Source organism: Calypte anna, chromosome 7 (assembly GCF_003957555.1).
Source record: "Calypte anna isolate BGI_N300 chromosome 7, bCalAnn1_v1.p, whole genome shotgun sequence".
In the NCBI taxonomy this organism is placed as follows: Eukaryota; Metazoa; Chordata; class Aves; order Apodiformes; family Trochilidae; genus Calypte; species Calypte anna.
This window is the reverse complement of record NC_044253.1, coordinates 9,187,463-9,200,295: the sequence shown is the minus strand read 5'-3', so window position 1 is coordinate 9,200,295 and position 12,833 is coordinate 9,187,463. Positions and strand designations below refer to the sequence as shown.

At 56.7% G+C, this 12,833-nt stretch overlaps 1 protein-coding gene across 1 annotated transcript; it reads left to right on the top strand.

Moving 5' to 3' along the window:
* Window positions 1-599: 599 nt before the first annotated feature.
* EN1 (engrailed homeobox 1) lies at window positions 600-4,458 on the top strand. The gene is made up of 2 exons (XM_030454506.1): window positions 600-1,263; window positions 3,881-4,458. Exons 1-2 carry the CDS (start codon window positions 600-602, stop codon window positions 4,195-4,197), a joined length of 981 nt encoding a protein of 326 aa, XP_030310366.1. The 3' UTR covers window positions 4,198-4,458.
* Window positions 4,459-12,833: the final 8,375 nt, after the last annotated feature.

The window sequence follows — 12,833 nt, the reverse complement described above, 5'->3', positions numbered from 1 at the left end:
TTAAAGAGAAAAAAAAAAGGGAAAAAAGGAGGAAAAAAATTTTTTTAAAAAATTATAATAATAAACCGGCCAGCAGCACCGGGCTGGCGGGGACGGGCTCCGGCAGCCTGCGGCGTGGGCAGAGCCCAGCGTGACAGCGGGGCAGCGCTGAGCCGCGGCGGCGGCGGCGGGGAGATGGGCAGATTTTGACGGGTTTTCGGGGGCGGTTTTTTTTTTTTTTTTTTTTTCTTAAGGGGGGGGCCGCGGGGTTGCCGCACACCTTTTTGGGTTTTTTTGTTTTGTTTTGTTTGGGTTTTTTTTTTTTTTTGGTGGTGGAAATATAAGCTGATCGGGAGAAGAGGGAAAGAAACCCTCGAGTATCTCCCTGGCTTTGGATCCAGCCGTGCGAGGGGGAGAAAAAAATATCTCAGCTTCAGCCCAACAAGTGGATTTTATTCTTTTTTCCTTTTCTCCTTTCTCCCTCCCCCCTCCCCCCCTTTTTTTTTTTTAAATTTTTCTTCCCCCTTTTCCACCCCGCCACCCACCGGCAAAGTGGGGTGGGCGTAAAGCGGGTGGGTGGGGGGGAAAAGAGGCAGCGATCTCCGTGGCGGGGGCTGAGCATGGAAGAGCCGCCGGAGGGGCACGGACACCGAGACGCGGCACCCGGCCCGGCGAGCAGCGGCAGCGATGGCGAGAGCGTCCCCGTGTCCCCCAGCCCCGCGCCCGCCTCCCCCGCCGCGCCCTGCCCCCTGCCCCTGCCCCGCCGCCGCCACCCGCCGCCACCGCCCCCGCCGCCGCCGCCACCCCACCGCACCACCAACTTTTTCATCGACAACATCCTGAGGCCGGACTTCGGCTGCAAGAAGGAGCCGCCCGCGCCAGCCGGCGGCGGAGGAGGAGGCAGCCGGGAGCGGGACGGAGACCGGGGGCAGAGCTCAGGTAGAGAAAACGTCAACCCGCTGCTGGCCCGGCCGCCCAACCCGCCCTCCCTCCTCTGCCCGGACTCGAACTGCCGTCCCGACGGCTCCGCGCCGCCGCCTCCGCCCGCCGCCGCCGCCGCCAAAGCCAGCCCCGGCGCGGCGGCAGCGGCGGCGTCGGGGGCGGCCAAGCCCCCCGCCGACGGGGGCGAGACTCACCCGGCGAAGTACGGGGAGCACGGCAGCCCCGCCATCCTCCTCATGGGCTCTAATAATGGAGGACCTGTTATAAAGCCCGACTCGCAACAGCCGCTGGTGTGGCCTGCCTGGGTCTACTGCACTAGGTATTCAGACAGACCGTCCTCGGGTAAGGAACCGCGGCGCATCTGGGAGATGTTAAAATCGTGACAAGGTCGCCCTCCTCCCCCCCCCCCCCCCCCTCCCCTTCTTTTCCCTCTCGCCCCCGTTGCTTTGGCTCCCGGCCTGCTGAAGACCTCGCGTGGGGAGGCGCGGGGAGGAGGGGGGGGTGTCCTGGGTCACCCGGGGCGAGAGGAAACGCGTCCCCCCTCCCTCCAACCCCCACCACCCCTCCTTCCTCCTCCGACTCTCCCAAATTTGAATGTGACGCAGGGCCCCCGATTCGGCCGCGTTTCGATGCGGGGAGCGAGCCTTTTCCCGTGCCCCCTGCCCGCCCCGCATTGCCGCAGTTCCGAGTGTTTCGCAGCGCGGTGGCGTGGGCTGGGAGCACGGAGAGACCAGGCGGAGGATTCGGCCGCTCCCTTGTTTTGGATTTTTTCCTCTATTTTATTCTGTTTTTCCTGGGTTCTGATAGCCCTTTTTTGCGTGACGGGTGTAGGGGAAGAGAGACCTGAGCCACATGTTGAGCGGCTGCTGGAGATGCGTGTGTGTGTGGATGTTTTTTAGGAAGACGAAGAAAAAAGAATTATTTTTTTTTTTTTAGGAAGGTGGCGGAGGGGCTGTTTGTGGGGGCCTCTGCATCGAGGCAGAGTCGGGCAGGCCCTTAGGCCGCGCGTTGCCGCGGGAGCCGGTGCTCTCCGCCGTGGTTTGGGGCCCGGTTCTCGGGGGGAGGACGTGCCTCTGCCTGGGGCCGCCCTGATGAGAGCCGCTTGCTCAGCCCTCCCGGCCTCCGGTCCCTTTTCATGCTCTTCCCACTCCCCCAGATACCCTCGCCAGCCCTTTATTTTATCACCGTTAGTTCCTGTTTTTTTAATTGCACTTTTTTTCGAGAGAAACAGCGGGCGATGAAGGGCTCTCCCCGTGGCACCCCAAGCTAGCAGGCGGGGGTCCGCGGGCCGGGATGGGCTTTTTTGTGACGGCCTGGGGGGCGCGGAACCGGCTGCCCCGAGGTCGTTCCGGGAGGTGGGCAGGGCGGCGAGTCCTTCCCTGCTCCACGCTGCCCGGCCTGGCTGTTCGTCCCCGGCGGCCAGTGCGTGGCTCCCGGCCGAGCGATCTCCATCCCCTGTTTATTGACACGTCCAGCGACTTGAAACTCAGAAAAGCCACTTTGATTGACTGGGGTGATTGATGGAGTGATAGAGCTGTCAGACGGCACGGCCCTTGCTCCTGGCCGGCCCGGCCACGGGTGTTTTCGCTACCGATTCCCAGGGCCGCCGTGCGCCAGGCGTTTTCACTTGCGCCTGGATTTCCTTCTCTCCCTTTTCTTCGGTCAGAAGAAATTAATTTCTGCATCTCCTCCCCGAAGCTCCCTGGTCCGGAGGGGAGAAGGGCGAGGGAAGGCTGTCTCGGCTCGGCTGCCTTCTTTGTTGTGCTCGGAACTGCCCGCCCGCCCCGGCCGCTTCTCCCGGCTCCGGGAACGAGGGGGCTGCGGCGGTCGGAGGCGCCGGCACCCCGCTGCAAGGTGCCGGGGCGAAGCGATTCCCTTCCCGCGCCCTGCTCCCCTCCGCCGGCCGGGGAGCATCCCGCCGGGCTCCGTCAGTTTCCTCTCCGGACCCCGACACTCTCTCCCCCAGGCAGACGCCGCCGAGCTGCGGGGAACCCCCCAGCTCTGGGGAAGGGCTGCGCCGGGAAAGAAGCTTTCGGCCTACTCGGCAGCCGGGAGGCCTGGCCGGCTCCGGCTGTTGCTGGCGGGGGGCTGCGGGCCCGGGGCCGCCCTCCGAGCCTGGCAGCTGTCGGGGGATTTTCGTAGATCCCTTTCTCTAGGGCTTCTTCCCCTCTCTGTTTCCCCCGGGCCGGGCCGGGCCGGGCTGGCGTGCAAAGGATGGGGGGTAGCCCTCCCATCGGGCGGTTGTACCCGTATTGCGCCGCGGGCTCGGTCTGGTTCCCTTGCGAGCTCAGTGGCACTTCACCTGCCCCCATCCCAGCTTGGGGACGGGGCAACGGAGGGGCATTGCTTTCAGCGGGGGCTCATGGAGGGAGCTGCAGGCAGAGCCGGGGGTCCCCGGCAGGGATTAGCCACCGGAGAGCCAGGGCGGCGAGAGGGCTCCGGGGTGTCGGTGGCAAAGCCCTCTCCCCTCAGAGCCACTCTTGCTCCTCAAACACAGACCGGGGCAGCAGCTCCCGGCGGTTCCCTGGTGCCTGGTCGCGAGGACCCTCGTCCCCCGCGCTTCCCGGTGGAGCTGCTACCCAGCCGGCGGGCCGCGGGCCGTGCAGAGGGAGCGTGGCTGGTCCCGGTGGGGCAGGCGGAGAGGAGCCCCGACGTGTGTCGGGGCGGGGGGCGATCGGGGCCCCGCACCCCGCGGCGGGGTCAGCTCGGAAGGGCGGCAGAGGATGCACGGGCGAGTTTGGCCCAGCCTCCCTTCTCTACATCCTTTCCTCCGCCTTGCCGGGGCTGCGGTGCCGGGGTTGGGGATAATGTGTATGGGGGGACGACATGGGGGACCGGCAAAAATTCGCCCGTCGGCCATTTTTCCGGAGGCCGGCGGGGCGGGGGCGGTGGTCGGTCGGTCGGTCGGTCGGTCGGCGGCGCGGCCCTGCCCAGCGGCGTGTGTGTGCCCTGCCTGCAGGCCCCCGCACCAGGAAGCTGAAGAAGAAGAAGACGGAGAAGGAGGACAAGAGGCCGCGGACGGCGTTCACGGCCGAGCAGCTGCAGCGGCTGAAGGCGGAGTTCCAGGCAAACCGGTACATCACGGAGCAGCGGCGGCAGAGCCTGGCCCAGGAGCTCAGTCTCAACGAGTCCCAGATCAAGATCTGGTTCCAGAACAAACGAGCCAAGATCAAGAAGGCGACTGGCATCAAGAACGGGCTGGCGCTGCACCTCATGGCCCAGGGACTCTACAACCACTCCACCACCACCGTGCAGGACAAAGAGGAGAGCGAGTGAGGCAGCACGTCCCCCCCAGCCCTGCGCCGTGGCGCTGGACCGCCGGCCGGGAGGCGGACAGGTGCTATTTAAAAGCAGATCTATTGTCTATCCATAGTATAAGGACTCCGATTAAGAAAAAAAATAAAATAAAATATGAACACTTACAAAAAATTATCTCTATATAGCCAAACAGCATATGACCTTGTATATATTTAATTTCAGGTAAGAAATATGTGTAGCGATCTCTATTTGCTGGACAGTTTCTCTCTCCCTTTCTCTCTCTGTCTCTGTTTCCCTCTCTTTTGTTCGTTTGTTTGTTCTGTTTGCGTTTCTTTTTTTTTCTTCTTTTTTTTTTTTTTTTTTTTTTTTCTCGGTGTCCGTTGCTCTTGTTTTGCAGTAAATGTCCGACTTTCCTGATCTTCGTTTCATCTTATTTTTTTTATGTGTGAATTTCTGTCTGTTTTTTTTCTTCCCCGAGGAAAAAAAAAAATAATAATTCTGATCCACAGACTGCGAGACTGAACCCGCCGCTACAAGCCAAAGATTTTATTATGTTCAGAAATCTGTAGTCTGGAATAAAGTGTAGACTGTGTTCAGGATCCAGGCTGGTTGTAATTCTTTATTTTAGTGAGTGGATGTTTGTGTATATATATATGTATACACAAAAATATAATAAATAAATATATATACACACAGAGAACATGCTGTGTATATAGAGCCATTTCGGTGGCATAGTTAGGTTTTGTTTTTCATAGATCAATACAGCGGTTTTTAAACCGTTTGTCCCTGTCTAATATCTTGGATATTTTTTCTTTTTTCTTTTTCTTTTTTTCTACCCTCTTAAAAAAACAAAACAAAACTTTGGCTGTTGCGGTCACGCCTCACCTCACGCATTTCGCTTTTTAACAAGAAAATTAAAAAGCAACGCGTAATGATGGTAATAATGTCACCAGCTCCTGCAGGAAAAAATGCAGAAAACGTCTGGACGTTTAGAGCTCTGGGATGTGTGGAAACGGAATTTTCCTGTCAGCTCCTTTCCTCGCTGCGAGTGGCTCTGCACCCACACTTGAGTATCCCGGGCAGGATATTGAGCTCTCCCCGGGCAGGGCAAAACGCGGCGAGGAGAAGATCGGAGCAGTTGATACTTTGCACCGGGCTCTGCGCCGCAGCTCCTTGGGAGCGCTCCCGGCCCCAGTCCTCCCTTCCCCCTTTTAGGACTGGCGATCCCTTTGCCCTGTGTGCGTTGGATGCGTGGGGTGCCAGAGGGCCGGCGGGGTTCCCGGCCTGCCGCCTCAGCTCCACGTTTCCACCCAGCCCTCTTAAATACTCTCTTCGTCCCCACGCCGTCGAGGCGGCCCTGCCCGGGCCCGGCTCAAGCGGGGGGATGTCGTGGGGCTTCTCCGATCCGAGGGCGGGCGCTGGGGCTCCCTTGTCCCTGCAAGAGACGGGCCTCCAGGGCGTGTGAGCAGCGGCCAGGCTCCCTGACGGGGATGCCTGTCTGCTTTTCCTCTCCTTTCTCTTTCTTTCTGATTCTCTGAATCCCTCCTCGAGGCCCGCAGCCGGCGGGGCGAAGGGGAGCAGCCGGCAAAGCCAAAGCCAAGGTGAGCTCCGAGCCAGAGGAGCCTCTCTGCTACATCTTGCCCCCCTTCCCCGCAGGGGGACAGGGCAACGTCGAGGCTATGCCCGGGGGGAGCGGGGCCCGATGGGCCGGGGCATGGAGTTGGGTGAGCAGCAGCACCCCCAGCTCGTATCAAGTCTCCTGCTTCTCCTCCACTCCCTATGCTCGTGCCGTCGGAGGTATCAGGGGGTTTCCATCTCTAAAAGAGAATGGGGAGCGGAGGGGCAGAGGGAGACGGCCTCTGCCATTTTTGTTTGCTTTTTAACTATTCCTGCTCAGTTAGCTGTCACCCACCGGGGATGGAGGCGCAGGCCGGGTTGCCCAGCCCAGCGAGAGCCGAGACCCATGCCCTCAGCACCCACTGCAGGACCCCTCCTCCATCGCGCATCCCACCCCATTCCCGCCCAGCCCAGCCCTTCTCTGTCCGCCGAGGGCTCTGCTCCTCGCTGCAGGCCGAGGAACCGGGAATACTCGGAGGGTTTAAATAAATGTTGTACAGCGCCATCTAAAGTTCTGCCTTCCTTTCTCCCTTTCCTTTTTTTCCATGGGATTGAAACATAAACCTAAATTTTCCGCACCGAGGAGAAGAAAACGTCCTTTAAACTGCCAGCCGCAGCACTCGAGGGGAAAGTGGCCAGCGAGGGCCCGGTTCCTTCAGAGCCCCTTCCCCTTCACTTGCTGCTGTCGGAGGGACTGAGAAAGATTGACACCCCCACCCCCCAGCTCCATTCTCAGATCACTCGGCAGATCCCCTGGAGCTGTGCAGGAGAAAAATGTAATCTCTGCTTTAAAATCGGATAATGTTCCATCCCGAGAGCTGGATACGGACCTGCCCTGCCGAGAGAACAGGGCACCAACCCGCTCTTATTTCCCCACCCGCAGGACGCGAGTGATGCTAAAGCTGGGCTGAGGGGGGCTGTCGAGGCTCCCAGCTCCCCACCTCCCCACCGACCGACCCCTGGGCCCGCTGCCTACCTGCAGCCGGGGACAGGCTCCCGGGCGTGGGGGTCACCGCTGGGTGGGGGGCTTCGGAGGAGGGGGAGGGAGATGAAGAGGGGATTCCTCAGCCGTGGGGTGTCCAGCCAAGCTCAGCTGAGCTGGACAAGTCAGGAATAAAGACGACGGAGGAAATACAGGGCAGATAAAGGGAAGGCTAAAGAGGATTATTTAAACAAATCAGACTTTTTAATGTAATTATGCTTTTAGGATTTCTCGGCCAGAACAGCTGAGCGGGGAATATGAGGGGAGGTGAGCAGGTCTGCCCTGGTTGGCTCCACGAGTGACCCTTGGCCCCCGGGGGTGCCAGAGGCACACAGCCCCGCGGGGGATTCTCTCCGGCTGGTAGGTGGGGAGTCCGGCCTTTTCCCCCCCCCCCCTTCCCGGCCCCCACCCCTTTCTAGGGGCTCAGCACCAGCTCCGCAGTGGGCTGCAAAGAGCACCGAGGTAAGAACCGCATCATCCTTCCCATCGGAGGGAGACTAGGCGTGCTATGGGGGGAGGCAGGGAACAAGCACCAGGACGCCTGTCCAGAGATCTCAGGGGTGAACAGGACCCTCGGGTGGGACGGGGGAGACCAAGACAAGTAGTCCAGGCGGAAAAGTGGTATCGCACAACTCCCCGCCCCCATCGGAAATTAAGGTTGTCTCCCCCGTCCCCATCTCGACTCACGGGAGGCAGCAGTGTGTTTATGGGGAGTGAATCTCAGCCAACACCCAACAGACGATCCACTGCCCCCCACCGCCTCTCATTTCTAGTGGGAGGACGCAGGAAAGCTCATTTCTTCTTTCAAAGCACCCCGAGAACCAGGCACAACCACTGACAGGACCCCTGCCTCGGCCCGACGACAACCCCCAGCCCCCTCCCCCGACGGGGGGTGGCCCGACATCCTACTGCTTTGCATATGCAAATAAGGCGTGAGGGAGGAGGGGAAAGCCACGCGTGGTTCCCCCCCCGTCGGTCCCCTCGGGCCGGGGAGCAGATCCCTCTGCCTCCTGTCACGGAGCTTGTTCCTTTGTGCCGCCTTTCGAGGAATCAAAGCAGACACGGTTGTGACACGTAGCCCGGCGGGTCAGAGGTCAGATTTCACAATCCAAATTACAATGATTTCTAATGATGTTTATCTTGAGGGCTCCGACGGCTGGGAGCTTTACAAGAAGGTTCCGCTCCCCTCCCCTCTGCTTGCAGGGCCGTGGGTCCGGGTGGCCCTCGTCTCAGCTCCGGCCGGGGGTGAGATGCGCTGCCCCCGGGGTACTGGGCGCCACGTCCGCCCCGGGCTCTGGGGGTGTGCGTGGAATGGGTGTCGGGGGTCCTGCCCCAGGCTTCCTCTGCATCTCCCTGCTGTGCTGGAGGCGAACCCGGAATTAAGGGAGTGCATATGACAGTGGTTTATAGTGGATGTTATCAAGCATCGCACCTCTCCCTCGCCGTCGGGGAGACTCCGAGGCAGCGCTAACAAGTGACTAAGCCGAGGCAGGAGCTCTGCTGGCCAAACTGGCATTTGTCCGGAACCGATCGCGGCTGGGGAAGGGCTGTAGGGATCGGCCTTACCCCGGCCGCCTCCTCCCCCCCCCACTTCGAATACCGCAGCCAAGTTCGAAGCCTTCAGCGGAGCCCTGTGGAGGGGAAGGTGGGGGGGCGGGTGGTCCCGGCGGAGAGCTCCCCTCAAGTTGTCGCACTCCAGGAGAGTCCCAACAGGAACATGGCCCGGAGCACGCCTTCCCGTCCCCCCTGCCCCCCTTCGCCCTCTTCCTCAAAACCCCGGGCTTCCAGTTTGTCGGTAAAGCAGCTTCGATTTAACTTTTATTTTGTTTTACAACAAATAAACGCGGAGCGGTGGGGGGGTTTAAAACACAGCTCAAACCGTTTCCGATTAAATCTAAAAGTTTGGAAAAAAGCTTTGCCGAAGGGCGAAGGGCTGAAATTTGAAGGAAAAAGTTAATAGGTTTGCGTTAAAATAATAATAATAATAAAATCTCTAACTTTCCCTCTGCTGTGAAGCTGGACACGTAGCTCACGAGCCCCAGCCGCGGGCTGGCTGTTGACAGCAGCGCGCAAGGTGCATCTTCATGCTCTACATCAAACGCCTTTGAAACAGATTTAAAAGAGTGTATGTAAACTAGCTCATGGAGCTCTTTCTTCCGGTTGAGCAAGTCGGTGAACCAGACTTTGCTGGGAGTTGAAGTCCCTTGCTCTGAGATTTGATCTGCACTGCACCAGGTGAGCAACGCTTACATTAAAAAAGAGTTTCTTTGTTTGTTCTTGGTCACTTCGTCAGTTCGGGGATAAAGAGGATGCGAATAAAAACTTTATTGGCTGCGGGGGTGGGGGAGATTTTAGGAGGACAGGGATGCAAAGTCGAGCCTTCTGCGGCCCGTGGCCGCCCCAGGGCGATGCTGGTGCCGACGGGGCCGTGGTGGGGGGATTCGGCGGAGCGGTGGTAGCGGGCTCGGCAGGAGCACAGAAAGGATCCTCCCCGCCAGGGTGATGCAGGGGCACAGGCGTGCCGGGGCATATTGGGGTTATTTTTTCCCTTTTCCCTTTCTCATCCTCCGTTGGGCTGCTCGGAGCCGTCGGGCTCCGAGACTAACGGGGTCCCACCAGAAGGGAAGGCAGCCCCGACGCCGGGAACTGCCGGGGTAACACGGGCGCTGCCCCCCTGCTCAGCGGCCGCATCCGAGCACACCCCTGCCAGGCGGGGAGAGCCCTTCCCGCTCCCTACCAAAGCTCCAGAGTTTGCCAGGGCAGGGCAGACCCGCCTGGCAGAGATCACCCGAGCATTGCATCGACCTGGGGGTCAGGAAGGACAGAGAAGGATGAGGAAGGGGGCAGGCAGCACCCCGGGGGGCCACGGACACCTCCCGCCTCCCTCAGCCGGGATGTGCTCGCGCGGGAAAGGGCTGCGATCGCCCTGGGGCCGTGCCGGACTGGACCGAGCCCCACCGAGCCCCCCATGCCTCCCGCCCCCCCCGGTGCCCACGGGGATGATCTCTGCCTGCTTCTCGGAGTCTCTGCAAGGGCATGCTGCCCTCCGAGAAAGCACAGCAGGGACCTGAGGAACGGTGGCAATAAAGGGGGCAATAAAGGGGCACTTTTCTCTCTCTCTCCCTTCCTTTTTTTGAATGTCAGGTTTAAAAGAACACACACTTCACTCCCTTTTCACCCTGTCCCCCATCCGGGATGGATGCAGGCTCTCTCACAGCGGGCAGCAAGGCTCGGGGACCCTGTGGGAGACACTGGTGCTCTCAGGTGTCCCCTAATGACAACAGATTTATTAAGAAATAAGTGAAGGAGGAAATGCACCTGCTGGCTGGGCCAGGGAGACAGGCTGGGGTTAAACTTAAACCCCAGGATTTGGATTGAAGGAAGACGATGTAGACTGTGCTCTGGTGGACCCCCTCAGCTACAAAAAAAAAAAAAAAAAAAAAAAAAAGAAAAAGCATGGGAAATAATAACTTTAAGATCAGTCCCGTTTTTAGTTTTTTTGTTTCTTTTCTTTTTTTTTTTTTTTTTTTTTTTTCCCTTCCAGAGAACAATGCGTGCCTTATCTCCCACTGAGTAAATAAATCATAATTGCCCGACAGTTACCCATTACAATAAACTTGACCAGATCTTCCAACAATTAGTTACGCGTTCTCTCAGCTCTGGTAAAAGTCTTGTTAAATGTGATGAATGTTAAAATAAGCTACCCTTGAATATATTTTGGAAGATCTTTATTGGAAAAGTACAAGTATTCAGCCTCTTAAGGAGATGAATCCATAATGAAAGGGGATGGCTGGTAAAAGATAAGACTAGATACAACACTAGATTTTTGGATATCAAATGAAATGCCAATTGAATCATGGGTCTTGGTGTCTTCCTGAAGCTCCAGTGCAGCTATTAAAAAAAATTAAATGTGTACCCTTTGACTTCAGCAGACAGGCACTGGCTCCAGTTTTGCTGCAGAAAGCTGTCCTTTCCAAACCTGCTCCTTCCAGATCTGCCCTTTCCACTGGCAGATTCAACTCTGAAATGCTGTCTGGGACTGACACCTCGGGTACTGCAGTGCTCTCTTCTTAGGGGATGCTGCAGCAGCACCTGGAGACCAGCTGAGAAGGAGCTCCACATCAGGCCAGGCTGGGGGGAAGCATGTGTTGCCCATCAACATTTAGGAGACAACAGTCAGTGCTTTGGATGGAAAAGAGAGGCTTGGTGTGAAGCTTGCTCATGCTAGCAGAGAGGAGAAAAAAATTCTTGTCTTGGAATACTCCTGGCTCCAACTCCTCACACATCAGAGTCCGGTGTTGTCTGCAAGAGCTCAGGGCCAACTTTGTAGTCAGGGACATCCATGGAAGCTGCTGCCAAGCCATGGAATTGCAGGACAAGAGCAGAGCAGAAGCCTCAAACACCAGCATGCCAATAGCCCTGAGAGCTGGTCCCAGGAGACATCCTTCAGCAAACCAGGGTAACCTTAGAACAGTTGATGACCTTTACTTTGATTGGGAAAAGGTTCAGTATCTTTTTTTTGGTTGTTGTTCCTTGGGAAGGGCTGAATTTTTCCTCAGGATTTCCCCATTGGTGTGTTCCTAGGTTATTGATCTATCTACATTTGTATGATAGGTCCTGGGAGGGATGTTCTGGTTCTCCCCTTGGGAAAGCAAGCAGGAACTTCACTAAGGCCCCTTTCTGCAGATGCTGTGAATCAGCATTAGGCTCTGTAGTGGGAAGAGCAAATTCTGTTCCTCTTGGTCAGAGCAGGTCTCTGAGTTGGGCAAAGCTCCAGGGCCGACCTCCCATCAGGAGATAGCACTGGGAAACTTCTTGCACATTTTCCACCTATGCCCATTGCACAGTGATGGGTATCTTGGTGCGGCCCAGGTCTCGATGTTAATGTCACTGTGTCATCTTCTCCTGTCCTTCATGCTTCTGGGGAAGCTGGTGAAGGGCTGTGAATGTGGAAAAACAGGTAGGGAATTTCACAATGGAGGTTCACATCTTGGAGCAAGAAGGGAGCTAAATGTTAGAGCAGCAGCCTAGAGCTTTCACATTCAGGCTTTAACTTCTATATGTCTTTTTACACGTGGGGTCATATATTTCAAGTAGATTTCTGGATCAATTTAAGGTTGTTTTGGGCTCTCTCCCTTAAGTAAAAACACATGAGAGCCATGCTTTCTTGTGGAAATGAGCATAAATATGGATCTGTTTCTGTAGTGGTTTAACATGCAGCTGAGTTTACTCCAGAAAATGTCTGTTATAGGATGCATCATATAAATATATATTGAGTCACATCTTAGATACTGGTCATGTCTTCCATAGGTAATAATACCAGTTTGGGGTTATTACAGGTTCTGTGATGTAGCTGTTTCATATTTGACTTTTTAAAATATGTTCCACTTACTGGTAGACCACACAAGCTCTATAGAGGACACCTGGTATCTATTAGATTGTTTCAGTCTGTGGAACAAAGCTAATCTGATAGGACTAGTGAAGTTGGGAGTTTTGCCATTGATTTCAATGGCAGCAGGATGGGACTCAGAAGGCTGGACCGTAAAAAACACAGCTCCATATGATTTTATTCATATCTAGCCTGTCAGGAATAAAACCCCACCAGCCAGAGGTCAGGGGAGCTGTGCTGCACTAAGGTGCACACATACACAAGATTGCAAGCAGAGACAAACCACATGCACACGCAGGATTTGCCAAATTTCACCTGAGGATTTCATTTAAAAATGAGCATCAGCTTAGCCTGAGCTACAACAATAGATTAGCGGCCTGAATATTGCTGTAGGTAGGATAAATCCTGGCAAAAATAATAGGCATGTAGGTGTGCCAGCAGAAAGTGGAGCACTCCTCTCTCTGTGCCTTGCATATTTGTACCTCTCTGAGCATCCAGGTGAAGGTGCAGCTGCAGTCAGAAGAGCCAAGCACCTGATCCTCCCACCCAGGGTCATTGCCTGGTGGCAATGCAGTGAGGGGAATCACAGGGCAGGGACAAGCTCTAACTTCCAGGGAGGTTAGTAGCATAGGTGTAAGATTTTCCCCCAAAAGAGTGAAACCCAGG